General features: G+C 52.3%; 1 protein-coding gene across 1 annotated transcript; it reads left to right on the top strand.

Annotated features, from left to right (window-relative positions):
* Positions 1-1,426: 1,426 nt before the first annotated feature.
* Positions 1,427-7,446, top strand: SPON2 (spondin 2). The gene is made up of 6 exons (XM_045392005.3): positions 1,427-1,468; positions 1,939-2,161; positions 2,533-2,756; positions 2,829-3,020; positions 3,442-3,616; positions 6,727-7,446. The coding sequence occupies exons 2-6, from the start codon at positions 1,942-1,944 to the stop codon at positions 6,909-6,911; spliced, it is 996 nt and encodes a 331-aa protein (XP_045247940.1). The 5' UTR covers positions 1,427-1,468; positions 1,939-1,941; the 3' UTR covers positions 6,912-7,446.
* Positions 7,447-25,991: the final 18,545 nt, after the last annotated feature.

Genomic DNA, 25,991 nt, shown 5'->3' with positions numbered 1-25,991 from the left:
GGTCTCCCTATGTTGCCCAGGCCAGTATCGAATTCTGGGCTCAAGTGATCCTCCCGCCTGGGCCTCCCAAAGTGCTGGGATTACAGGCATGAGCCACTGCACTTGGCCCTCAGTGACTTTTAAGAGTGTGAAGGAATCCTCAGATCAAAACATTTGAGAAGCAAGGAGGTGGAATTTGTCTTTGTCCTGGGGGCCTGGAGTCTAAATACTGCATTGAGTGGCTTATCTGTGGTTTTCACTTAAAATACAGGTTAGATCATTTGTTTCTGTTTGCATTCTGTCCTAGTTGCTTCTATTTATTTTTTCTCTCTTTTTGAATATGTGAAACATTAACAGCGTTCCAAACATCAGAGTGTTTTGTCTAAGATTAAAAGCCCTCCGGGTGATTCCGATGAGCAGAGGAAGGATTGAGCAAGACCATCCCCAGGCTCCTTCCTCCGCTCTAGTTTCCAGATCCCATGACTGGGGACCTATAAATATTTTCCTGACATGGAGGAGGATCAACTTCAGCATCTGTTAGCTTCGTCCCAAAGCAGGGAAGCCTAGAGCCCCTGGGAGGGCTCTGCACCGCACACACTGCCCTCCTGCAGCCCCAGCCCTGTGCGGGGCCCTGGGGAGGGGGCCCCCTTTGTGTGGCTTCTTCCTGACTCCCTGTGCGTTCCACCCCAGACCCTCAGCCCACTCTGACGTCCCTCCAGGAGGGATGGCTTGCAAATGCCCTCTGGCCACAGTGTAGACAGCTAGGCTGCTCTGTGCAGCTTTAGGCCATGCCAGGAAAGAGACTTAAAGCCGGGGCCCCAAAGGCCAGGGATGCCTGCACCAGGATCCAGGAGCTTCCCCAGCCACCTCCAGCATGTAGACTGAAGTCAGGCCACGCACAGGGCTCTCCAGGTCACACCCTGCGCGGGAAGGTGTAGCACGCTTGCTTTAATTTCGAGAAGGCGAAAACAAGAGCCCCTCCGCCCCCACGCCCTGGGCTTTCCCGGCTTGGGGCACAGAACTCGCCTCAGTGGCACCTAGGTAGGCACTAGGAAGGCGCTTGGTGGAACGGGAGAGAAACGGGGAGGGAGAGGAGAGAGGAGAGGGGGGAGGAGTGTGGGAGGGGAGGGGAGGAGGGGGAGGGGAGCGAACGGGGACGGGAGGGGAGGGACAGGACAGACAGACAAAGAAAGGGGTGCGGCAGCGCGGCCAGGGGAGGAGGACGATCCAGGCCCGGGGAAGGTCGCTGGGCAGGGCAAGTTGGGAAAGCGGCAGCCCCCGCCGCCCCCGCAGCCCCCGGAGCCCCTTCTCATCCTTTCTCCCACGTCCTATCTGCCCCTCGCTGGAGGCCAGGCCGTGCAGCATCGAGGACGGGAGGAACTGGAGCCTCATTGGCCGGCCCGGAGCGCCGGTCTCGGGCTTAAATAGGAGCTCCGGGCTCTGGCTGGGACCCGACCGCTGCCCGCTGCGCTCCCGCCGCTCCTGCCGGGTGAGTACTGCGTGCCACCAGGACACCCAGAGAGGGCCCGGGCCTCCTGCACTTTCCCCGCGGCCCAGAACCTTGTGGCACCTCCAGAGGGACCCCCAGGACTGGCTGCTACTGAGCTTTGCGGGTCTAGTCCCGGGGGCAGCCAGTCGGCCAAGGCCCCGGCTCCCTGCGACGGCAAGGGCACCTCCCGGAGGCCGCACCCAGACCGACCCGCAAGCTGCAGGGATTCGGACTGAAAACCTGTCCATTACCCCTGGTCGATCGCAGGCGCACGGGCGACCTAACCCCGCGCCGTCCCCTCCGCGGATGGGGGTCTCAGAAGCGCCGCAGGAGAGCTTTACCGAGCAGGGAGGGGGGCGCGGGCGCTGGGGGCCGTCCTCGGAGCCCAAAGTGCCGCAGCCCTCTTGGCTCTCCACCCCGAGGCTGCCACGACGGTGCCAGCGCGCGGCCGCTCCCCTCTGTGCTCCCAGGTGATGGAAAACCCCAGCCCGGCCGCCGCCCTGGGCAGGGCCCTCTGGGCTCTCCTCCTGGCCACGCTCGGCGCCGCCGGCCTGCCTCGTGGGGGAGAGTCCGTCTGTTCCGCCAGAGCCCCGGCCAAATACAGCATCACCTTCACGGGCAAGTGGAGCCAGACGGCCTTCCCCAAGCAGTACCCTATGTTCCGTCCCCCCGCGCAGTGGTCTTCTCTGCTGGGTAAGTGCAGCCCGCTCCTCGCCTTCTGCTCGACCAGGAGGGCTGCGGCAACGGAGCCCCCAACAGCTGCACGGGCACTTCCCAGTTTGGGACGCGCTCACGTCTGGGAGACTCCAATGCAAGAGTGATTGCCGAGCGCCTGCGGTGTGCGGCTCCGGGGGTGCAGAGGGGGCAGGGGGCGGTCACGGGGAGAGTGGGCTGCAGGTGGGTCGGGGCAGGGGCAGCCACAGGGTGTCACGGTCCGACGTGACGGGGCGGGGGCCATGGTTCCCTGAGGGCGGCGGGGAGGGATTTCCTGGGGCGCCCGCTGGGATCCAAGCCCGACCGCCGTCTCTGACCATGGCCTGCGGCGCGGCCGGGTGGTCCCGAAGGGGCCGCGCATAGCTCGGACTACAGCATGTGGAGGAAGAACCAGTACGTGAGCAACGGACTGCGCGACTTTGCGGAGCGTGGCGAGGCCTGGGCGCTGATGAAGGAGATCGAGGCGGCGGGGGAGGCGCTGCAGAGCGTGCACGCGGTGTTCTCGGCGCCTGCAGTCCCCAGCGGCACCGGGCAGACGTCGGCGGAGCTGGAGGTGCAGCGCAGGCACTCGCTGGTGAGCTCGGGGCTAGCCGGGGGCGGGGGCCAGGGGACAGGGGCCGGGCGCGCTGAGCCGCCGTCGCCGCAGGTCTCGTTCGTGGTGCGCATCGTGCCCAGCCCGGACTGGTTCGTGGGCGTGGATAGCCTGGACCTGTGCGACGGGGACCGCTGGCGGGAACAGGCGGCGCTGGACCTGTACCCCTACGACGCCGGGACGGACAGCGGCTTCACCTTCTCCTCCCCCAACTTCGCCACCATCCCGCAGGACACGGTGACCGAGGTGAGTGGGCGCCCCGCGTGCGCAAGGGCCACTGTGGCCCCCGCGGTGGGGACGGGGCTGGGGCCTGGCTGCGCCCTAGCCTCCCAGCCCAGGACAGCTGCTTGCGGCTTTTGTGTGGAAGAGGCTGTTTCTAGCGCCAGCGGTGAGCAAGGGGGTGCAGCTCCCCCCATACTCCCCCAGCCCGGAGTCGCAGCACCGCAGGGAGGAGAGCAGGATGCGCCTCCTGAGGAGGCCGCCCCTTCCTGGCCTTGGTTTCCAGCCCCTGTTCCATGGGACGGCTGAGCGGAGCACATGGGACCCTGTCCCCCACTGTGGCGCAGAGGGTGTGCTGGACGCTGGGTAGTGGCCCCAGTAAGGCCATACCTATAACAGAAGGTCAGCTTCTTGGACCCCAGGCCAACCTCCTCTTCCTTTTCCCCAGATAACGTCCTCCTCTCCCAGCCACCCAGCCAATTCCTTCTACTATCCGCGGCTGAAGGCCCTGCCTCCCATCGCCAGGGTGACGCTGGTGCGGCTGCGACAGAGCCCCAGGGCCTTCGTCCCTTCCGCCCCTGTCCTGCCCAGCAGGGACAATGAGATTATAGACAGCGCCTCAGGTAACGGCCTCCTTCCCATTCTGCAGGTGGCAGGGGGGAGCTGGCGGTGGAAAGTGCCCACGGCAGAGCCCAGGGACCTCGTCCCTCCAGCGGGCAGAGGCACTGAGGTTCAGAGGGAAACTCAGTGTCTGCCACGGCCTCCTCCCGTGAGGGAGAAGCCACGGCTCACACCCCACAGGACATATGGGTCACACGGGACACACAGCAGCCCTGAACCCTGCCACAGGGCCACCACCAAACCCGAATCTAAGGCTCTGAGAAATTCCAAGTAGGAATTCCTGGCCTGTACTGCAAGATGGTGCTAACTGAGAAGATTCAGGATTCTGTTCGTTCCAACACTGAAGATGTAACTCTTCCACATTATTTGCAGTTGAAAGCATCTTACAGGGCCACTGCTTAGAGGAAAGAATGAAAGGAGGCTCCAGACAGTACATGAGAGACTCTGTTCTGTCAGACACGCACCACGGGTGACCTGTGTGTCACAGCTGACAAGGAAGCTTGCTAGGATGGCCCTGTCTGTGTGGCCACCAGGTGACAGCTGTGCTGCAGGGCACCTGTGGGGGTCTCAGGACCCGGCCACCACACAGCTCAGGGCTGTACTCACAAGCGCCTTGGTGTGGGGCGGGACAGGTGCTGATGAGCGTTCCCCTAGCTCTTCCAGGCACCTGCTGGACAGGGCAGGCTGGGAACGCTGGGGCTGAGTGGCAGTTCCCTCCCCGCCTAGCTGAGTGGCGGCCACTGTCCCCACGGAGCACCTTGCTGGGTCATGGGTTGGGGCCCGTTGGCTCTGGGTCTCTGGGTCTCCCCTGATGTGGGTGTGGGAGAGTCAGGGTAGGCCCCAGACAAGAGTGGACTTCAGACTTTACCGAGGAGGAACTGAGCCCACCAACCTGGCCATGGGCCCCATCATCCTACACCTTGCTGGCTGGAGTTGAGGCAGGTATGGGGCCGCCCCCCACACCCCTGCCTCCCAAGCTGTGTGGTAGGGACAGATGTCGTCTTGAGGAGCAGCGGTAATTACAAGCTTACTGTCAGCCGTCCCTGGAGGCAAGGGCCAGGCCAGGTCAGACAGGAGGTGGTGAGCTCCCCACGGCTGGCGGGAACCACTCCCCAGACAGAGGCTGTGCCCAGTCCTGGGTCCCTCCTCCTCATTTGGGATGAACTGGGCTTCCCTGCGCCAGCCTCAGTGCTGCCCCTGCCCAGTTCCGGCTTGGGATCCTCACTCATTTGTCCAAGTGGATGCCGCATTTCAAGCAGATGTGCCCAAGCCACTTACCCAACAGGCAACGTGCCAGCACTGTCTGTGCTGTGCAGCTAGTCTGGTGGGAAGAGACTCCGTAGGCAGAGGGTCCAGAGAGGTGCGGTTTGCACCACCTTCGGGGTCACTGGGCCTCAGTGGGCAGGGGAGCACGCGGCCAGTGCCCTGGGCCAGGAGAGGGATAAAGTCAGCAGCCAGGAGAAGGATAAAGCAGCATTGCAGGGGAACGGTGCTGTGAGCTCTGAGCAGGAGGCAGGACATGGAGAGGAGGGTGGAAAGGGGACAGAGCCAGCTGTGCCTGCCAGGGGACCACAGCGAGGAGCTGGTGATAAGGAGACCCGTCTAGAGAGTTCCACCCAAACAGTGCCTGAGCAGGATCAAGCCGAGCACCTTCCCTCCCCAGTGTTCCTGGGAAGCGCCACTGTGAGGCATGATACCCCATCCCACGGCGCTGCAGGCATCGTGGCTTCGAGGACAGCCACTCCCACCAGCCCCCTCTGGTGCTTCCTGCACCCGCCTGCATGCTGGCCTGCTTCTGTTCCCTCGTGCCCTCGCGGCTCTCTCCCCAGCACCCGCCGTGCTGGCCCTGTGGGGACAGAGCACAGACCACTGCCCACAAGGGTCTCTCCTGTGACTTTTGGCTTCCCAAGGGCAGAGGCTGGGACTGGCATGTGGTGGCTGGCACTGAGGAGGCTCTGCCAGGTCCACACCAGGCCAGCCTGGCTCTGCTCTGGCTTCCTGCTCACACGCTGGACGCCTATCCCCAGGCCTCCTCCTCACAGGACGCTTGCGGTGCGGCCCTCGCTGCAGAACAGGCACTGTAAGCGCTCACTGACTCCTCATCGCAGCGAGGGCAGGGGTGCTGCCACCATCCTGGTTTCACTGAGGAAGCCGGGGAGTGCCGGGATCTCCCAGCAGCTATGTGTGCTCCCCAGGTGGGCTGCCCGGGGCCCTGGCTCTCTGGCATCTACACCAGTGCCCCTGTGAAGCCTCAGCACCCGAGGTCTTTGCAAGCCCTGTTCCCGCCTCTCTGGAGAGGGCTGCTCCAGGTGTGGGCCTGGCCAGGGCTGCCCGAACATTCCAGGCACTGCACCTGCACACCAACCCTCTTCTCCACTCTCTTTCATCCTTCAGTAGCCACAAAGCTGGCAGCAGGGTGCTCGCAGATTTGTGAGGGGGAGCATGGCAGAGTGAGGTGGGGCTCCTGGCCTCCTCCAGGGCTGCCTGCTCTGGGCCACACAGCCAGAGAAACACTGTCCATCTGTCTGGCTTGGCCTGTGAGGTGCAAAAGAGGTGTTTTCACTTTGATTTGGAGAAATGGAAATTACCAAGTGACTTAACCATAACACCAAATGATGATTTTTAAATTTATGAAAATTATGGTACCAGATGGGACACAGGGAAACGAGAAGGATACTGAAATGTCTGAGTCCCGTGGGGGTGCAGGTACCCCAAGACAGACAGCGAATCCGCTGCCCCTGTCTGTTATTCCGGTAAATGTAGCAGCTGGGTCCAGGCTGGGACAGAGCAGCTTTCTACAGCAGGGGTGTCCGCCCTCTCCTGGGGTTCCTAGGGAGGTGCCTGGGGCCTCTTACTCTGCCACGATGTGGGAGTTCCAACACCACAGAGACTTGAGCGGCAGCTCCGGCTCTTCCATAGAAACGCGCAACTCCAGTCCTTGGGTTGCGTCCGAGGTTGCCGCTCACTCTGCGACTGTGCCGAGAAACGCAGGTGCCCCCGGAGTGTGGGCGTGGCCTCTGATGAACGCACACGTTGGTGGGAGGGGCTTCTGTTGGTACGAAGCGCCTCTTCACGCGAGCGTTCACCTCCGTGTCTCCTGTGCTTCGTCCAGTTCCAGAAACGCCGCTGGACTGCGAGGTCTCCCTGTGGTCGTCCTGGGGACTGTGCGGAGGCCCTTGTGGGAGGCTGGGGGCCAAGAGCAGGACTCGCTACGTCCGGGTCCAGCCCGCCAACAACGGGAGCCCCTGCCCCGAGCTCGAAGAAGAGGCTGAGTGCGTCCCTGATAACTGCGTCTGAGACCAGAGCCCCGCAGCCCCTGGGGCCCCCGGAGCCGTGGGGTGTCGGGGGTTCCCGTGCAGGCTCGTGCTGTAGGCGGCCGAGGGCACGGGGGGGGCTCGCGCTGCTCCTGACCGCGGTGAGGCCGCGCCGACCCCCTCTGCACTGAAGGGCCCTCTGGTGGCCGGCAGGGGCATTGGGAAACAGCCTCCTCCTTTCCTATCCTTGGTTCTGGGTCCCCATGTCCCGTCTGCTCTCAGCCTCCTCCTTCTGCATAAAGTCATCCCCAAGGCTCCGTCTACTCTAAATTATGTCTCCTTATAAGTTATTGCTGCTCCAGGAGATCGTCCTTCATTGTCCAGGGGCCTGGCTCCCACGTGGTTGCAGATACCTCAGACCTGGTGCTCTAGGCTGTGCTGAGCCCACTCTGCCGAGGGTGCATCCAAGCGGGGGGCCACTTGAGAAGTGAATAAATGGGGCAGTTTCGGGAACTTCTGTGTTTTCATGTTATGGATCTCTTTGCATTTGAATAAAGACTATCTCTGTTCCTAACAAATGTGCTGGCTGTCCCCACACTTGTTCTGGGCCCTGTGCAGTGCAGGGACACCTGGTGTGTGCTAATGGGGGACACACGTTCAGAAGGTGCCTGGTGATCTATCTGGGCCATGAGGCGCATACTCTGTGTGTGTGGGAGGGAAGCTTGAGACCCACAGGTCTCCCCACAACAGAGGCCACCCCTGGCCCACAGGATTTCAGAAGACAGCAAATGGCGTGTCAGATGCATCCACAAACCCAGAAGGCAGGCGCCTGCCCACAGGACGATCAGAAGCTCAGAGGAGGGGCTCCTCAAGATCCGGACGAGGCCCCAGAAGCCGTCACTCTGGCCCCTCCTTTGTGGGAGCAGCTTGCATTGCTGCTGCTCATGGGGGGCCACTGACCACCAAGACCCTCACAGCCCATCAGGCCACCAGCAGATACCTCCTGGGACCTGAGCTCAGAGGCCCCAACCTCAAATATGTCCCCAGGGGCTCACTGTGATCTGCCGTGGCCCTCCCCACCAGTGCCACTCTCCTGGTGGAACCCCAGGGCCCTCCTAGCGCCTGGGCCAGAGCTGTGTGTGGTTTGAGGATGGAAATGCTTGGGAGATGGCTGCTTCTCCTTCAGTCCTCTCCCAGTGACTAGAAGGTGGGGGCTCATTTCCCTCACCCTGAGGCCTGGGAGACGACCCTTCCTCGTAACTAGCTAAGGCCCTCCAGCCCTGCTGCTTCTAGAACCAGATCCCAGGACCAGCTCCCACCACCCTACACGCCATCCCCGCCCACCATCTTTGAAAACAATGAACGTAAGCCCAAGCTCACGGGCGAGTGAGTTCTGAGGTTACGTGGAGATCTGAAAAACCCCGGACTTAAACTTTTCTTAAGGTTCCCGGGACTGATAATGCCAGGAGGCCCCTGAAGGAATGGTCATAAATCCTGCGTAAAGATCACACTGCGTACTTGGAACTCAGAGGGTCCCCAGGAATATGAACCCACAATCGGAACCCACAAAACGCACAGAACACCAGCCCTGATGCTCCTGAGTCAGAGCACGTGGCAAACTCCACAGTCGGAGCCACCGGGCCACTGGGGCTGGCGTGACCAGGAGAAGATGCTGACCGAGTTAACCTCGCCAGGAGCTCTAAACTCAGAGACACCAGAGCAGCACAAAGGGGTGGTGCATCGAAGCCTTGACAGATGGACACAACACTCCAGTCAAAGGGCAGAGACTGCAAGAGCAGACTCACAGAACCATGCACTACTGTGGAGCCTGTGAAGTCCTGTAGGAACACTGAAAGGCTGGGGAAGGGGATGCGGTGGAGACCCCTGCAAACACCCGCATCCACCTGCCCTCCCTCCTGGAGCATGGAGCTGGGGGGCCCTGGGGCGGGACAGGAGTCACTTTTCCCTCCTGGAGCATGGAGCTGGGGGGTCCTGGGGTGGGACAGGCGTCACTTCGGGGCCGGAACATTCACTGCCCAGGTGAGAGGCTATCGTGCTCTCTCCCGGCCTCAGGGACCCCAGGGTGTGTGTTGACGTAGGTGCCATCACAGAAGTCTCTGGAGCCCCCATGCCACCAGGATGGACAGTGTTGTTTTGAGGCACTGAGATTTGAAGGAGACCAATGGGGAGCGCCATCCGGTAATGGAATGCTGTGTGAGGAATCCCACGGGGGCCACCTGGCCAGAGGGTGGGTCAGACGGGACCTACGTGGCTGCCCTCGCCTGAATGAGGTGGGGAGCATGGGAAGGCACAGAGTGCAGAAACAGCACCGCATCAGTGGCCGCCATCTTGAAAGCAGTGAGTAGTGGGTATGGACAGGAAAAAGGAGAGAAGCCCCTGCAATCGTCCCGAAAGAGGGAGGTGTAGGCCTCAGAAACACCCATGGGAATGGTAAGAAATGGATGAGTCTGGGTTTGTTTTGATGAAAAGGCAACATGAATACTTACAGACCTGCGTTTAACATGCCTCCCAGAGACACCAAAGCAGTTGACCCCATCCTAGTTTCAGGAAGGCCTTGACCCAACTGGGTCAGCATGGGGAACCAGGGGGGCAGTGAGCAAGTGAGGGCAAGTTCACACCTGAGGGTCCCATTCGTGGTCTGTAGCCTCCCGTACGCTGAGCTGCCACAGGTGGACGGGGGGCACCTGGGACAGAAGGAGGGGCCTCACACCTGCACTGAGACTGCATGCCACTCATATTAGTGGGACATGGCTATGCTGGGCTCCAGGGGGCTGCTGGGCTTACGGGGTGGGGGTTGGCCCAGCCCAGCGTGCCGAGGAGAAGTGGTTGGCAGTCCAGTGTCCAAGCCACAGGAGGATGATCATGGAATGGCCCACTGTGCTCAGCAACAACACAGGGGCCATGGGGACTGGGGCTGAGGGGTCTGTGGCACTGGGGGAGGAAGACGAAGGGTAGAACATGGAGAAGTCCCGCCATACTCCACTGGAGCTGCAGAAGAGGGTGTGTGGATGGCACAAACCAGACGCCTGCCTTGGCACTCTCAGGGGACACCCTCCACCCACAGAATGGCGGAATGGGATGGAGCCAGCTCTGAGACACTGCCCCTTTCATAAGATGCAGGGCGGACTCTACTTTCTACCCCCACTTCTAAAAATAAGCAAACAAACACATTGAGGCTAGAGCAAGGAGGTGGTGTCAGGCCAAAGAAACAAACTCATGAGCAGCTGGGAGAGACAGGGCTCCTGAGGGCTGCTGTGAGCTTGGCCAGCAGAAGAGTGAAAAGGTGAACTCGGCCCCCGACACAGAGAGGCACCCTCGAGGCCAGCAATGCCCTGTGATATAGGAAAGGACAGGAGCGATTCTCTCCACAGGACCTTTCCCAGTCCCTAGTGTGAGCCCCAACCATCAAAATCAGGCAACGAGCGCAACACAAAGATTAAATAAACAAGAAAACAAGTCGCTATAATTGAAAGCCAGGGGGAAAAAAAAAAAAAAAAGGGAACAGATTCAGACACCCAAGCTCTCAGATAATTAACTTGTCAGAAATGTAATATAAAATAGAACAAAAATGAACAACCAACAAGGGGGATTAGAAACAGATACATTTGGAAAGGAAAAATTATAAAATGAGGAAGCCTTAGTCAGAGAGTTGGAGAGCTAATTAGCATAGCTGAACGAAGAATTAGTGAACTGGAAGATCTAGCTGAAGGTATCAGGCAGAATGCAGCACAGAGAGACAGGAAATGGGAAATTTCACAAAGATATGGAAGACAAGATGGAAAGTTCTAAAATGTTTTAAATCAGAGACTCTAAGGGAGATAATAGGGAGAGTGGAGAAGAGACAATGTTTAAAGAGAAAATAGTGCAAATTTACAGCACTGGTTAAAATTAAAAGCTATCTCCAGAAACAGAAAGCACAATATATTCCAAAGAGGAGAAACGAAAGCAGTCGCTGCCCATGCACAGTATATTGAAACTGGTGAACACTAAACACAAAGAAAAAAGCTTCAAAGGACCCAAAGGAATGTACAGATTGCTTACAAAGGAACATCTGTTGAATGACAGCTACTTCCTAACTGCCCAAAGGGAGTCAGAAGGCAGTTAGATAATACTTTTGAAATGTTGAGAGAAATTAACTGTCAACCCAGGGCTGAGAACTCAGCAACATCTTTCAAGAATGAGGGCAAAATGCAGACATTTTCAGATTAACAGAAACTGAAGAATCTTAATACCAAGATAATGACACTGAAAATTTCTAAAGGATGTAGTTCAGGGTGGAGGAAAATTATCCCAAAAGGATGGTCTGAGATTTGAGGAATGGTAATACAAATATTTTAAAATCTCTCCAATAACAAAAGTATAAATTCCCCAAAGATGGAGAAAAAAATAACAGCAAAATTAGAAAAGTTAAAAAGCAGCGGTAAAGTGAGAGCTGATCATCAGGGCTGAGGGAAACAAATCCTAAACTGGAAGTTTAGGTTCACAAATTCAAGTAACTAGCCAGGCACAGTGGCTCACGCCTGTAATCCCAGCACTTTGGGAGGCTGAGACAGGTGAATCACTTGAGGTCAGGAGTTTGAGACCTGCCTGGCCAACATGGTGAAACTCCATCTCTACTAAAAATACAAAATCAGTTGGGCGTAGTGGCAGGTGCCTGTAATCCCAGCTGCTCAGGAGGCTGAGGCAGGAGAATCGCTTGAACCCAGGAAGCAGGTTGCAGCGAGCTGAGATTGCACCATTGCACCCCAGCCTGGGCAACAGAGTGAGACTCCATCTCAAAAAAAAAAAAAAAACACCCAAATTCAAATAACTGGGCAAATTTGTAACCACAGAATCTTTAAAAGCACAGGGAATTGTCAGTTCCAAATACATTTATTACCAGATTCTATAATGTCATAGTATAATTTTGGTACAGGATAATGCTGACCTCATAAAATGAATCCAAGTGCTCTCTTCTCTTTGTGAAAAACGGGTATTAACTTTTTCATAAACGTTTTATAGAATATTTCACAGAATTCACTAGTGAGGCCATTGGGCCTAGAATTTTCTTTGTGGGAGGAGTTTTTAATTATAAATAAAATTTATTCGATTCTTTATTAGATTGAATTTATTAGGCTATTAAAAATTTTTTTCTTGTGAAAGTTTTTGTAATTTGTGCTTTTGAAGAATTTGTCTATTTCATCTAAATTGTCAAATGTATTGGCATGACTCATTCACAAAATTCTTTTAAGACAGGGTCTCCCTCTGTCGTCAGGCTGGAGTGCAGTGGCACAGTCACTGCTTACTGCAGTCTCAGCCTCCTGGGTTCAAGCCATCCTCCCACCTTAGTCTCCTGAGTAGCTGGGACTACAGGTACCCCCCACCACACCCAGCTGATTTTTTATTGTTTTGTAGCAACAAGGTCTCACTACGATGTCCAGGCTGGTCTCGAACTCCTAAACTCAAGTGATATCCATCTTCCTTAGACTCCTGAAATGCTGAGATTACAGACATGAGCTACACCGGCGCATAACATTTCTTTATTATCCTCTTATTATCTGTAGAATTTATAACGATATCCCCTTTCATTCTGATATTGGTAACTTGTGGTTTTTCTCCTTCTCCCCTGATCAGACTTACCAATTTTATTGATCTTTCAAAGAACCAGTTTTGGTTTCATTAGCTTTCTCTAGTGTTTGCTCATTTTGTTTCAGTGACTTCCACACTTTACTTTTACTTTTTCTTCCATCAATCTTTAACATTTCCTTCCTTCTTACTTTGGGTTTAATTTGCTTTTCCTTTTGTAGTTTATTAAGGTAGAAGTTTAGGTCACGGATTTTAAACTTTTCTTCTTTTCTAATATAAGCTTTTTTTTTCTTTTTTGTGGAGACAGAGTCTCACTCTGTTGCCCAGGCTGGAGTGTGGTGGTATGATCTCGGCTCACTGCAACCTCTGCCTCCCGGGTTCAAGTGATTCTCCTGTCTCAGCCTCCCAAGTAGCTGGGACTACAGGCACATGTCACCATGCCTGGCTAATTTTTAAATTTTTAAAATAGAGATAGTGTCTTACTACATTGCCCAGGCTGGTCACAAACTCAATATAGGTATTTAAAGGTAGAAATTTCCCTTTAAAAATTGTTTTAGCTACATACCACAAATGAAATATATTTTCATTGCAATTCAATTAAAATACTTCCTATCTTCCCTGTGACATCTTCTCTGATACATGATTTAAAACTGTGTTTAATTTCTAAATATTTGGAATTTCTCATATATGTTTTATTACTGATTTCTAATTCAATATTATGGTTAGGAACATATTCTGTATGATTTCAACCCTTGTAAATTTATCAATACTATTTTATAGCTCCAAGTTAAGACCTAATCTTGGCAAATATTCCCTGTGCATCTTGTCATGCCCGAGTGTGGCGTTTCATTAATGTTAGTTTGCTCAAGTTGGGTCATATTGGTTGATGGCATTGTTCAGGTCTTCACTATCGCTACTGATTTCCCTTTATTTGTTCTATTATTAAGAGAATTGCTGACATCTCCAACTATAATTGTAGATGTAGCTCTTTCTCCTTCAATTCTGGCAATTTTTGTTTCATGAATTTGGAAGCTTTATTATTAAGGTACATATATATTTAAGGTAGTTCCCATTTATATTATGAAATGCTCCTTTATCTCCGGTAATCTTTTATTTAAAAGTCTACCTTGCCCGACACTAATATTGGCACTCCAACTTCTTGGATTAGAGTTTGCAAGGAATATCTTTTTAAAAGTCAATTTCTTATAGACGATATTTATTTGGGTCTTGCTTCTTTACTGGTCTGATAATCTCTGCCTTTATGTCATTCATATCTAATGGACTTAATTGATATCGTCAGATTTAAATCTACCATTTTCATTTTTATTTTGTCTCATGTTTTCTTTTCTTGCATATAATTTTATTTTTGAGCCATGTAAATGTTTTGCATAATTAAAAATAAAAATAAAGTGAAATTTAAAAAGGCAAAATGACTAAATTGTAAATATTGAAAACAAACTGACACAAATGAAATATATTTTATATGAAAATAAAGTAATTACTTCAATAACTTTAAATGGTGTTTTTGTGCATATATCCCTGGGAAAAGACTAAAGAGAATGGCAAAGAAATCTTAGATGGCAGTTAGTAGTCTTTCTGATAATAGCAAATGTTGGTGTGGCTCTTTTGAAACTCTTGCAGGCACCCCCGCTTTACTGTACTTTGCTTCATTGTGCTTTGCAGATATTGTGTTTTTTACAAATGGAAGGTTTGAGGCAACCTTGAACTGAGCAAGTCTGTCAGCGCCATTTTCCAACAGAACGTGCTCACGTCATGTCTCTGTGTCACACTTTGGTAACTGCCACAGTATGTCAATGTATTTTATCATTATTATATCTGTTATGATGATCTGTGATCAGCAATCTTTGTTGTTACTGTTGAAACTGTTTTAGGATGCCACCAACTATACCCACGTAAGATGGCAAATGTAGTAGATAAATGTTGTGTGTGGTCTGACTACTCCAATGACTGTCCATTGCCTCATTTCCCTCTCTCTCCTCGAGTCTCCCTATTTCCTGAGATAACACTAATATTGAAATTAGGCCACCTAGTAACCCTACAGTGGCCTCTAAGTGTTCAAGTGAAAGGAGGAGCCATCGTCTCTCTCTTGAAATCAAAGGCTAGAAATGATTAACATAAAGCTGAGATAGGCTGAAAGCTAGGCCTCTTGTGCCAAACAGTCAGCCAAGTTGTGAATACAAAGAAAAAAATATTGTTATTTTTTGAGACAGGGTTTTGCTCTGTCACCCAGGCTGGAGTGCAGTGGCATGATCATAGCTCGCTGTAACCTTGAACTCCTGGGCTCAAGGGATCCTCCTGCTTCAGCCTCCAAACCAGCTAGGACTACAGGCATGCGCCCAGTTAATTTTTTTTTTTTAATGTATTCTTTGTTGAGACAAGGTTTTGCTTTGTTGCTCGGTCTGGTCTCAAACTCCTGGCCTCAAGCAATCCTCCTCCCTCAGTCTCTCAAAGTGTTGGGATTATAGGCATGAGCCACTGTGCCCAGCCAAGAAAAGTTCTTGAAGGACATTAAAAGTGCCACTCCAGTAAACACACAAATGATAAAGCGAAACAACCTTATTGCTGATATGGAGAAAGTTTGAGTGGTCTAGATAGAAGATCAACCCAGACACAACATTCCCTTAAGTTAAAGCCTAATCCACAGCAAGGCTTTATCTTCAGTTCTGTGAAGCCTGAGAGAGGTAAGGAAGCTGCAGAAGAAAAGTTTGAAACTAGCAGAGGTTGGTTCATGAGGTTTAAGGAAAAAAACAAACAAAAAACAAAACAAACCAAAAAACAGAACAAGGTGAAGCAGCAGGTGCTGATGGAGAAGCTGCAGCAAGTTACCCAGAAGATGTAGCTAAGATCATTGATGAACATGGCTACACCAAACAGTGGATTTTCAATGTAGACCAAACAGCCTTCTTGGAAGAAGATGCCATCTAGAACTTTCATAGCTAGAGAGAAGCCAGTGTCTGGCTTCAAAGCTTCAAAAGACAAGCTAACTCTCTCGTTAGGTGGTAATGCAGCTGGTGACTTAAAGTTGACTCCAATCCTCATTGACCATTCGGAAAATCTTAAGGCCCTTAATAATTATGCTAAACCTACTCCACTTATGCTCTATACATGGACCAACATGGCCTGGATGACAGCCATCTGTTTACAGCATGGCTTACTGAGTATTTTAAGCCTACTTTTGAGATCTACTGCTCAGAAAAAAAAAGATTATTTCAAAGTATTACTATGCATTGACAATATTGACAATACAGCTGGTCACCCAAGAGCTCTGATGAAGATGTATAAGGAGATTACTGTTGTTTTCATGCCTGCTAACACAACATCCATTCTGCAGCCCATGGATCAAGGAGTAATTTCAATTATCAAGTCTTACTATTTGAGAAATACATTTTGTAAGGCTATAGCTGCCACAGATAGGGATTCCTCTCATGAATCTGGACAAGTAAATTGAAAACCTTCTGGAAAGGATTCACTATTCCAGATGCCATTCAAAACATTAATGATTCATGGGAAGACATAAAAATATCAACATGAACAGGAGTTTAGGAGAAGCTGATCTCAACCCTCAAGGATGACTGTGAGGAGTTGAAGACTTCAGTGGAGGAAGTCACTGCAGATGTGGTGGAAACAGCAAGAGAACTAGAATCAGAAGTGGGGCCTGCAGATGGGATCGAATCACTGCAATCTCAGGATGAAAGCCGAACAGATGAGGGGTTGCTTCTTATGGATGAGCAAAGAAAGCAGTTTACTGAGACGGAATCTAGTCCTGGTGAAGATGCTGTGAACACTGAAATGAAACCAAGGGTTTAGAATATTCCATAAACGTAGTTGATAAAGCAGCAGCAGGGTTTGAGAGGATTGGCTCCAATTTTGAAAGACTTTCTACTGTGGGTAAAATGCTATTAAAGTGTCACATGCTATAGAGGAATCTTTTGTGGAAGCATCAATTGACGTGACAAACTTCACTGTTGTCTTATTTTAAGACATTGCCTCAGCCACCACAACCTTCAGCAGCCACCACCCTGATCAGTGAGCAGCGTCCACATCAAGGCAAGACCCTCCACCAGCAAAAAGGTTACCACTCCATGAAGGCTCAGATGATCATTAGCATTTTTTAGCAATGAAGTATGTTAATTAAAGTACATACACTGTTTTTGTAGACACGGTGCTTATTACACACTTAATAGACTACAGTGTAGTGTAAATACAACTTTTATATGCACTGGGAAACAAAAACATTTGTGTGACTTGGTTTACTGCAATGTTTGCTTTATTGGTGGTCTGGATCTGAACCCGCAGTGTCTCCAAGGTATGGCCTGTATAGCTATATTGAAGGATAAAGCAAATAAATTATATTAATGCCAGTAAGTAGATTTTTGGCATACAAGACATACAAATATATATTCAGTGAAATTAAGTAAAACTCTTCAGTCTTACATTTTGATTGGACCTGAGAGTATGAGCTCATTTTTTAATTTAAAAATAAGCCCACAATAAAACCTTTCCAAGATCTGTCCTCTGAGAAAGCTCAGGGCAATGACAATCTGCAGAAGCAAATGCCCCTCACGTGAACGCTTTTTATACTAAAGAGTGAATGTTATTCTGTCTAAAAGACACAGGAGTGAAACTAAAGGGCCACCATTGGCCAAAGGTTGGGCAACTTAAGTATTAAGAAGAATAATGACTCCAATATATCAGAAAAGCATTAAGTACCCAACCACTCATGAACTCATAATGATACTTTAAAGAATCTCCATTGGTTACATGGCAGCTGTTAGGGAACAAACATACTCCTTTGAAAACTGCTAATTCTAGGGCCAGAACCAAGTCCGCGGCCAGCCTTTCCTGTGCAAACTGCTTCAAGGCAAGCAGCTAGTTGGTGAGAAGTTCTCCTGTAGCAACCACTGAGGAAACAGGAATCGAGAGAGAGTGGATGTCAAAACTGCCAGGCAGAGGCTGAGAGAACCTGACAAGGGGCAAGCAGGAACAGCACTGCGCCCCTGGCGGGCTGTGGTCACTCAAGGCAGGACAACTGGACATCATGGCCTCCATTGTGAGGCACCAGGAGGCACTCACCAGTGACTCTAGCTTAAAAGTCCAAGCCTGAGTCTCATCAACTCTAGGTGCACACGCCAGTATCTGGGAAGCTGGAGGAAGAGCCAGCTGACCCCTTGCCATTCCCCAGCACTGTCTCTGGAGCAGCAGCATCAGTACCCAGGCCCCGTCCCAGCCTCCAGATCAGGACATGAGCTCAACAAGAACCCCCGGAGATTTGCAGTCATAGCGAAGGTGTGCTGAGTCCAACGGCACCTGAGGACACTTTCACCCACACCTGGGATGCCGACCGCCACGAGCAAGGGCCCCAGGGCCTCCAACAAATTAGTGGGTTAAGAAAGAGACTGGTGTGGGGAAGGCAGACCCTATGAAATAAGAGTTTTAACAGACATAGCAACCAAGTGTCATGTGTGGATTCTGTTTAGATGCTGATCAAAGTAAATCAACTGTGAAAAAGACCTTTTAAGGCCATCAGGGAAACATGACTGTGAACTGGGTGTCGGATGACAGGAAGGGATTCTTATTAACCTTGTTGTTATGGCATGGTGACTGTTTCATTTAACAAGGTCCTCACTAGTTAGTGATGCATACTGAAGTGCTGATAGGCGAAAACGGCCTCTGATCTGACATACTTTAAAAGTGTGTGTGTGTGGTGTGTGTGTGTTGGTTAAATAAAACTAGTTCGGGGCTCATCACACAATTCTCTAGTTTCATGTGCTTAAAATGTTCTAGAATAGACGGTTTTGATTTTTTTAGCTGTGCGTGGAAGTGGAGAAATTGAGCTAGCCTATCTAGCAACCTCTTCAAGATGTCAGGCTATGAAATAACACTGGCAAACACTTACACAGTGTGTACTGTGTGTCAGGGACTGTTCTTAGCACTTTACACAGAGAGTATCATTTGGTCTTTACAACCACCGTATAAAGTGGGCTCTTTATTCTCTCAGTTGTATAGATGAGGAAACTGAGGCAGACAACAACTAAGGAACTTACTTGCCCAGGATTGCACAGGAGGTAAGGGGCAGAGGAGGGACACCCAGACAGTGTGGCCACAGAGTCTAGGCTTGTCAATATTGTGCTACAGAATGTATCTAAAGGAAAACACTGGTTGTTGGGGAGACTGAGGCAGAGGGCACAGACCAGTGGGAAGGGAGAGAGGTCTCTGAGGAGGAAGGAAAAGGTGGGCTCTGAAACCAGAGCTGGGTTTAGGTAGGAGGAAGGGCAGGTCGTGGATGAAGACAGCTGCAAGTGTGTACCTGGTCGCCCTTGCCACGCTTGGAATCCAGCCACAGCTCCACCTGGCACCAGAAAAGCAAGAGCTACACCCTTCACCAAATGCCCGCTGTGCACCAGATCAGAGCTGAGAAGCCCACACTGCCTGTGTCGTCTAATCCCTGAGACAATGCTGAGGGGCAGCACTGCCCCTGCCTTATGGGTGACGACCTGGAGGTCCGTCGACTTGTCCACACTCACGTCCCTGAGAAGCAGTGTAGTCAGACAGCCCAGGCCCTCGGCTGCCAGCCCTTGCTCCAAACCACACGATGCATTCTTTCCGTCTTCCCACTTCTTTCCAGAGTGCTCATTAGGGCTCGCTGAAGCATTCTCATGATGGTGCACTCACATACAAAAAACAAGTGTGTGCAAAAATGTAGCACCACGTGAGCTTTGCAGCCGAGCTAGCTGTTCTCTGCCACCGTCAAATGCCAAGTCTCCGTGACGCAGTCCTGCAGTGATCTTAGTCACATAAGATGTTGCACTGGGGGCGCTGAGGGATGAGTCACAGGACCTCTCTGCACTATTTTTGTAACTTTTGGTGAGTCTACAAACATTTTTAAACAAAAGGTTTAAAGAGAAAACACTGGATGTCACAGCTGAAAAGACCTAATGGATCACTAAGTGATTTAAATTCCTTTTTAAAATGAGGAAACAGACTTAGTCTCTTCAGGGCACTCGCTCTTCCTAGTCCAGGTGGTTCCATTTTAGCCAGCTTCCCTTCCTCCTACCCACAGGTCCACACCCACCTCCCCCTGCACCCAGACTCCCCCCAACTGAGCCTCCCCCTGGCACCCGGCCTCCCCCTACACATTCAGCTTCCCCCCACATACCCAGCCTCCCCCCACACACCCAGCCTCTCCCCAGACACCCAGCCTCCCCCCACACACCCAGCCTCCCTCCCACACACCCAGCTTTCTCCTAGACACCCAGCCTCCCCCCACCCACCCAGACTCCCCCCACACACCCAGCCTCCCCTCACACACCCAGTTTTCCCCTAGACACCCAGCCTCCCCCCACACACCCAGTCTCCCCCTACACACCCAGCCTCCCCCCACGAACCCAGCCTCCCCTCACACACCCAGACTCCCTCCCACACACCCAGCTTTTCCCTAGACACCCAGCCTCCCCCAACACACCCAGACTCCCCCCATACACCCAGACTTCCACACACCCAGCCTCCCCTCACACACCCAGCATCCCCCCCACACCACCTCCCCAATACCCAGCATCCCCCTCTACACCCAGCCTTCCCCGACACCCCCAGCCTCTCCCCACACCCCCAGCCTCCCCCAACACACCCAGCCTCTCCCCACACACCCAGCCTCCCCCACCATACCCAGCTCCTCCACACCCAGCATCCTCCCCCACACCCAGCCTCACCCCCCAACACCTAGCCTCTCCACCGCACCCGGCCTCCCTCCCCTCCTGCCTACACCTGCCTCCCCATCTCTCATTTCTCATCCTCCTGACACCACATTCATTAGAAGCTTCTCCTTCACTCCATCAGAACGCTTCAATATCTTTTCAAATTGGCAGATCAGAAGGAACTCTGCGTCATTAGCTAGGAAAGGCCCCAAACTCTTATGCCTTTTTATCTTGTTCATGGGATTTGCTCCAAGTACCTGCCCAGTGTCAGCACCACGTGTCACTTCTCACAAAAATCAATTTTACAAAATTAGCCAATGAAATACAAACATTCATTAGCCAGTGGCACCTGCAACGGATCCATTTCAAAGAAAAGTATTACCAGAAGTGGCTTGAGCAACAGAAATGCAAATGTTAACATTTCTTTTATGTTTTGGTTTTCCACTTTCAACTGCCTTTTATTTCCACGCAGGGGAACGTGAGGAGAAATGCCTAATAGAAGACATTCCAAGCGACACGATGGTGACAGGTAAGTAAAATGCACTCAGTTAAATGTTGAACTCCAGAGAATGTGCTCGGTTAAATGCTGAACTCCAGAAGTGGTTTCACAGAATTATGCCATCCTCGGCCGGGCGCGGTGGCTCAAGCCTGTAATCCCAGCACTTTGGGAGGCCGAGACGGGCGGATCACGAGGTCAGGAGATCGAGAGACCATCCCGGCTAACACGGTGAAACCCCGTCTCTACTAAAAAATACAAAAAAACTAGCCGGGCGAGGTGGCAGGCGCCTGTAGTCCCAGCTACTCAGGAGGCTGAGGCAGGAGAATGGCGTAAACCCGGGAGGCGGAGCTTGCAGTGAGCTGAGATCCGGCCACTGCACTCCAGCCTGGGTGACAGAGCAAGACTCCGTCTCAAAAAAAAAAAAAAAAAAAAAAAAGAATTATGCCATCCTCTAAGTCCATGTTACTTGGCAGTGAACATAATGCTGCATGGTTTTCTCTTGATAGTTTATCAAGTTATTCAAACCTAACATAAAAATAGCCTTAAGAGTGAATGGTAAAATTCATAAAACAGGAAATATGGACACGGTTCCCTGGAATCCAAGCTTGATTTGTTTTTCCAGTTGTCAGTGTTCCTTAGTAAAAGCATCTTGGATGCTGTTTCTCACTCTAATAGTGGTTGAACATTCAAAACGCATGTGAGGTCTTTAGACTGTGCAGCAAGGCAGGAGCACAAGTCGCACATCCTCTGTGCCCTGGCCTCCTGGTGTCTGCAGAGGCGTGGGGAGAAGGCATTGTGGTGGGCGTGCAAGTGCAGATCGGAGACTGTTTTCCAAGCAAACTGCTGGTAAAACCTGCTAACACCATGCTGACTTCCACACGTTTCCCACACTGACACCAAGCACAGCCCCACACAGCTGAGCTTCACCTGCCTTCTGAGAAAGAAACAAGTACCTGTGGTGTCAGAACTGTGTAGAAAATCCAGAATGTGCTTAACATTCAGGCCAGAATCAACATCAAATTCCCTGGTTTTAATGCAAAACAAAACAAAACAGAAACAAAAACAAAAACAAAACAAAACAAAAGGACGGGCAGGAGGAGGAAGAGAATGTAGTGATATTCCTTATAAGTGCTGATTACATATTTCATATCCCATTCAATCTTACAATGAATACTGTTGAATTCTCTTTTCAATTTATCTTGGTCATTACCTTTAAGTGTGCTATTGCAAAAAGTAATGACCCATCCTGCAAAAGATTAAGTAAATGCATCAAGCATGGAGGCAGAGAAAGAGACAGAGCAATGTGAGATCAAGTTTTGGGATGAGTAGAATGGAAAAAATACCCAGGAGGAGAGCTGGGTGGTCTTAGAGCCCTCGCTGCTGCTCTGTCACTGTGGATGAAGCCAATTTGGGATGTCGAGTCTGTACAAGCCTGCCTGGACCCAAATCCCAGCTCTGTCACCTGAGAGCTGTGTGCCACTGGGCAAGTGACTTACCCTCTGTTTCATGTGCGAAATGCAATGATAAAAAACAAACAAACATCTATTTCCTTTGGTTGTGCTGATGATTAAGTTACTCTTTGTAAGGCTTTTAGAACCTAACCCAGCTCACAGAAAGTACTGTGTTTGCTCAACATGTTCTCTGAGCCCAGCAATCTCATCCCAGGGGAATTTTGGCCCCTGAGGTAAATAGCCCTGGGTAGCTGGCTGTTTTCCTGGTAACATGTGAATTTTCCAAACTGCAGTTGAAGGGGCAGAGGAAGAGGAAGGGGGACAGTGCTGTCCTGTCCACTTGCCTGTTGCCTCATGGCCCATCAGCTGGATAGGCTCACCCAGGACCCACTGGGACATCTCAAGGAGCTGCAGCCACCTGAGCCATGGAGGCATTGGCAGCAGGAAGGCAAGTGTGACTAGAGAGTGTCCTGACAGCTATGTCAAGGCTGGGTCTCAGTGATGGCACCATGGTCCATCTAGAGTGGCTGGTGCCATCATGCCAGCTGCAGCAGGGAGGCACAGCCAGGGCTGCATGCTCCATGGAACTGGCAGGAGCCAGGGACAAGCAGGAGCCCCGCCCCTTCCGAGTTGGGGTGGGAGCTCTCTGCAGACTTAGGCATCCCTGTGCTCTCAGGCCGGGAGCAGATAGGGACCCCCTCTCCTGGGCACAGCTGCAGCCACTGAAGTCACAGCTGAAGACCCAGACCTCCGGCTCCACAGAGCAGGCGGGAGCCGCACCCAAGTCCCAGCTGCAGATCCAGGCCTTCTGCTCCATGGAGCAGGCAGGAGCCCCACCCCACTGGGCAGATGCAGCTGCCCAAATCATGGCTGCAGACCCAGGCATCCCTGTGCTTTTGTGGGAAGCCGGGAGCAGACAGAAGCCGCACTCTCCTGGGCACAGCTGCAGCCCCCCAAACCATGGCTTCGGATCCAGGCACCTCTGCACTCTTGGGGGCCCAGGAAGCCCCATCCCCGGCCTTCACAGGTTTGGAAGGGCCTGCTCCTGCTGCCTGGCTTCTCCCTACTGTCAACGTCCACTCTGATCTCAGAGTAAAGTCGGGGCGAGCCTGGGCACTGTCACAGCCTGGCCAGGTGTGCACATGCTCAGGGCAGTGCTGATACACCAGCCCCCTGCTGCCTCAGCCCCCTCCAGACTTTGAGCGCCGAGAATAGGAGGGAAGCCATGGGGGTGCTGAGGGTAGCTTGGCACTGGCCTACAGGCAGCCCTTGGCACCTACAGCCTGGGCACCATGAATGGCAGCAGCAGGCAGACAAGTTCCTGGGTGGAAGGGGGCAGGTCCCTGGTGAGGCCCCCACCTTCAGGCCAGGGAGGTCCTGAAGGCTGGGGGCTGGGCTGCCAGTCCTGCAGACCAGAGTGGGAACTTGTGGTGCCTTTACCCATGACTGCCGATGGACCAATCGGAGTGCACTTCCTCCCCTATAAGGCCCAAAAAACCAGAGCTGAGCAGACATCAGGGCAACCAGATGCAGAGGAGCTACCCACTCCAGGGCCTCCTCTCTGCTGAGAGCTGCAGAGATGACAGGATGGCCTGCCTGCCGAGAGGAGCTTTCCACCTCTATGGTCTCCTCTGTGCTAGGAGCTGAACACTTGTTGGGACACCCTGGCTGTGGAAAGGAGCTGCCCCTGCAGGTCTCCTCTGAGCTGTTGTATCACGCAATAAAGCTCGTCTTCCTCTTGCTCACCCTCCACTTGTCTGCATACCTCATTCTTCCTGGTCACAGGACAAGAACTTGGGACCTGTTGAATCTGGCAAGGCTAAAAGAGCTGGTGTAACACAAACAGGGCTGAAACATGCCCCTTGCTTGCCATGCTGTGGGGGAAGAGAAGGAGAGAAGAGCTGCAGCCCCCAGGCCAGGGACAAGCAGGAGCCCCACCCCTTCTGAGTTGAACTCCCTCTTTGGGGCCCTGTGGTTCCTGGCATACTGCATTCTCCAGTGCCAGCTGTGGAAGCTGCTTGCAGTGTGCCTGGTCCAGCTGCAGCCTTGCAGAGAGCCAGTGCCCACACCAGCACCTGGAGCTGCCCACCCTGCTGCAGCTGCTGGCGTGCCTGACTGCACAGTGGCTGGACCCTATGCTCACTCACACGCCCCTCACTGCCCTGTGCCTGACTCGCTCTGGCCAGGCGTGGGATCCAGGCCAGTAGCGTCAGTTGAGTGCAGCATGCCAGGCTGAGTGAGTGGGCAGAACAAGTCCAGTGGGCCCAAGCAAAACTTGGGCAAGGGTGCTACCAGCCACAGAGGTTTCCAGCTAGAAATGTGACACCCCAAGGATCCTGTGACAGCGGTCCCATCTGGCTGGAAGCCCAGGGCCCATGGTGGCTGGCTCCCTCGCCCAAGTCAGGAGCCTCTGGAGTCCTCCTTCCCTCGGATGCTGCTGTCCACTCTTCCTCCTCAGTTCCTGCCAGGGCTCTTCCCTGACTCTGACTGCTCCTCCTCACCTGGTCTTCCCAAGCCTCTCTCCTCTCTGTTCTTCCCACTCTGCGGTCTCCTTAACCATCACCCTTGGGCAATTATTTAGGTTTAGAGCTCAGCTACTTAAAACTCACGGTTACGGAAAACTTTGAAAGTACATCAGGGTCAGGCATGGTGGTCACACCTGTAATCCCAGCAGTTTGGGAGGCCGAGGCAGGTCATAACTTGAGGTCAGGGGTTAAAGACCAGCCTGACCAAGATGGTGAAACCCCATCTCTACTCAAAATACAAAAAAAAAAAAAATTAGCCAGATGTAGTGGTGGGCACCTGTAGTCCTGGCTACTTGGGAGGCTGAGGCAGGAGAATCACTTGAACCCAGGAGGCAGAGGTTGTAGTGAGCCGAGATCGCATCACTGCACTCCAGCCTGAGTGACAGAACGAGACTCCGTCTCAAAAAAAAAAAAAAAAAATCAAGCCTGAGTTTTAACTTTTCTTTAAAAGAGAACGGTACGACCTTAAAGTCCAAGAGTTACAGATTCTGGTCCTGGTAGCCATCCTGTGGGTCTGGTGCTTCTGCACCCACTGCCCTGCGGTGAAGGAGCCCACGCCTGCCCCACACCCAAGTGCCAAGGGAGCCTCTGCACTGGCGCTCTGGGGTGGCTGCTCACCTTTTCCTTGCCGGGGAGCACAGCCCACAGCTGTCCACAGTGCAGGAACTATATCTCCACAACTGTATCCAGTCATCCTCGTTCTGCCATCTGGGTCCACTCAAAATAAATCCACATTTTTTTCACCTGAAAGTCCATCATAACTGAAGTCAGAGATTCCATTCGTCCCAGATTTCTCTTTCCAGGCTAACTCTCCTTAGTTGCCAAGTGAGTGGTTTCACTCCACTTTGTAACATGCATGCGTGAAAGCATCTCGTTTGGGCCAAGCTAAGAGCTGAGAGCTGGAGACTGTAGGGCAGTTCAGGCGAGCTCCCTGGCCCTGCCCCTCCCCCTGCCCCTGGCTGCATTCAGCAAAGAAGCCGCAAAGCACGTAACCCAAGGAAGAAGAACTCACCACTGACCCAGGACAGCCAGCCCAGAGGAGGCCGAGGGAGCAGGCTGTGGAGACTGAGGCAGGAGGGTGGAAGGCTCTGGCAAAAGTGGGGGATGCGCATAAGACAACAGAGGATTATTACTCAGACATGGAAAAACCGAGGACAGAAAATGGGCAAATAGTACGAGGAGAGAAAAGCAAACCAAACTCATCAAAACCAATTAAACAAACAACCACAAGTAAGTCATAGTCCAAATATGATGCCCTCAAAATGGGCCACAATTCCCACAGATTGAGTGGTTCGAAGCTGGCCGGGGGAAGAGTCGGGACTGGCCTTTTCCCTTGGCTGCTGTGGTCTA

The sequence above is a fragment of the Macaca fascicularis genome, chromosome 5 (assembly GCF_037993035.2).
Source record: "Macaca fascicularis isolate 582-1 chromosome 5, T2T-MFA8v1.1".
NCBI classification, from domain to species: Eukaryota; Metazoa; Chordata; class Mammalia; order Primates; family Cercopithecidae; genus Macaca; species Macaca fascicularis.
The sequence above is the reverse complement of the archived record's forward strand: the minus strand, read 5'-3'. Positions and strand labels throughout refer to the sequence as shown.

Coding starts and splice junctions, on each gene's coding strand:
- SPON2 (XM_045392005.3), top strand. CDS start 1,942: ATGGAAAACCCCAGCCCGGCCGCCGCCCTGGGCAGGGCCCTCTGGGCT. Junction 2,757..2,828: donor TGCAGCGCAGGCACTCGCTG/GTGAGCTCGGGG, acceptor CCGTCGCCGCAG/GTCTCGTTCGTGGTGCGCAT. Junction 3,617..6,726: donor GATTATAGACAGCGCCTCAG/GTAACGGCCTCC, acceptor TGCTTCGTCCAG/TTCCAGAAACGCCGCTGGAC.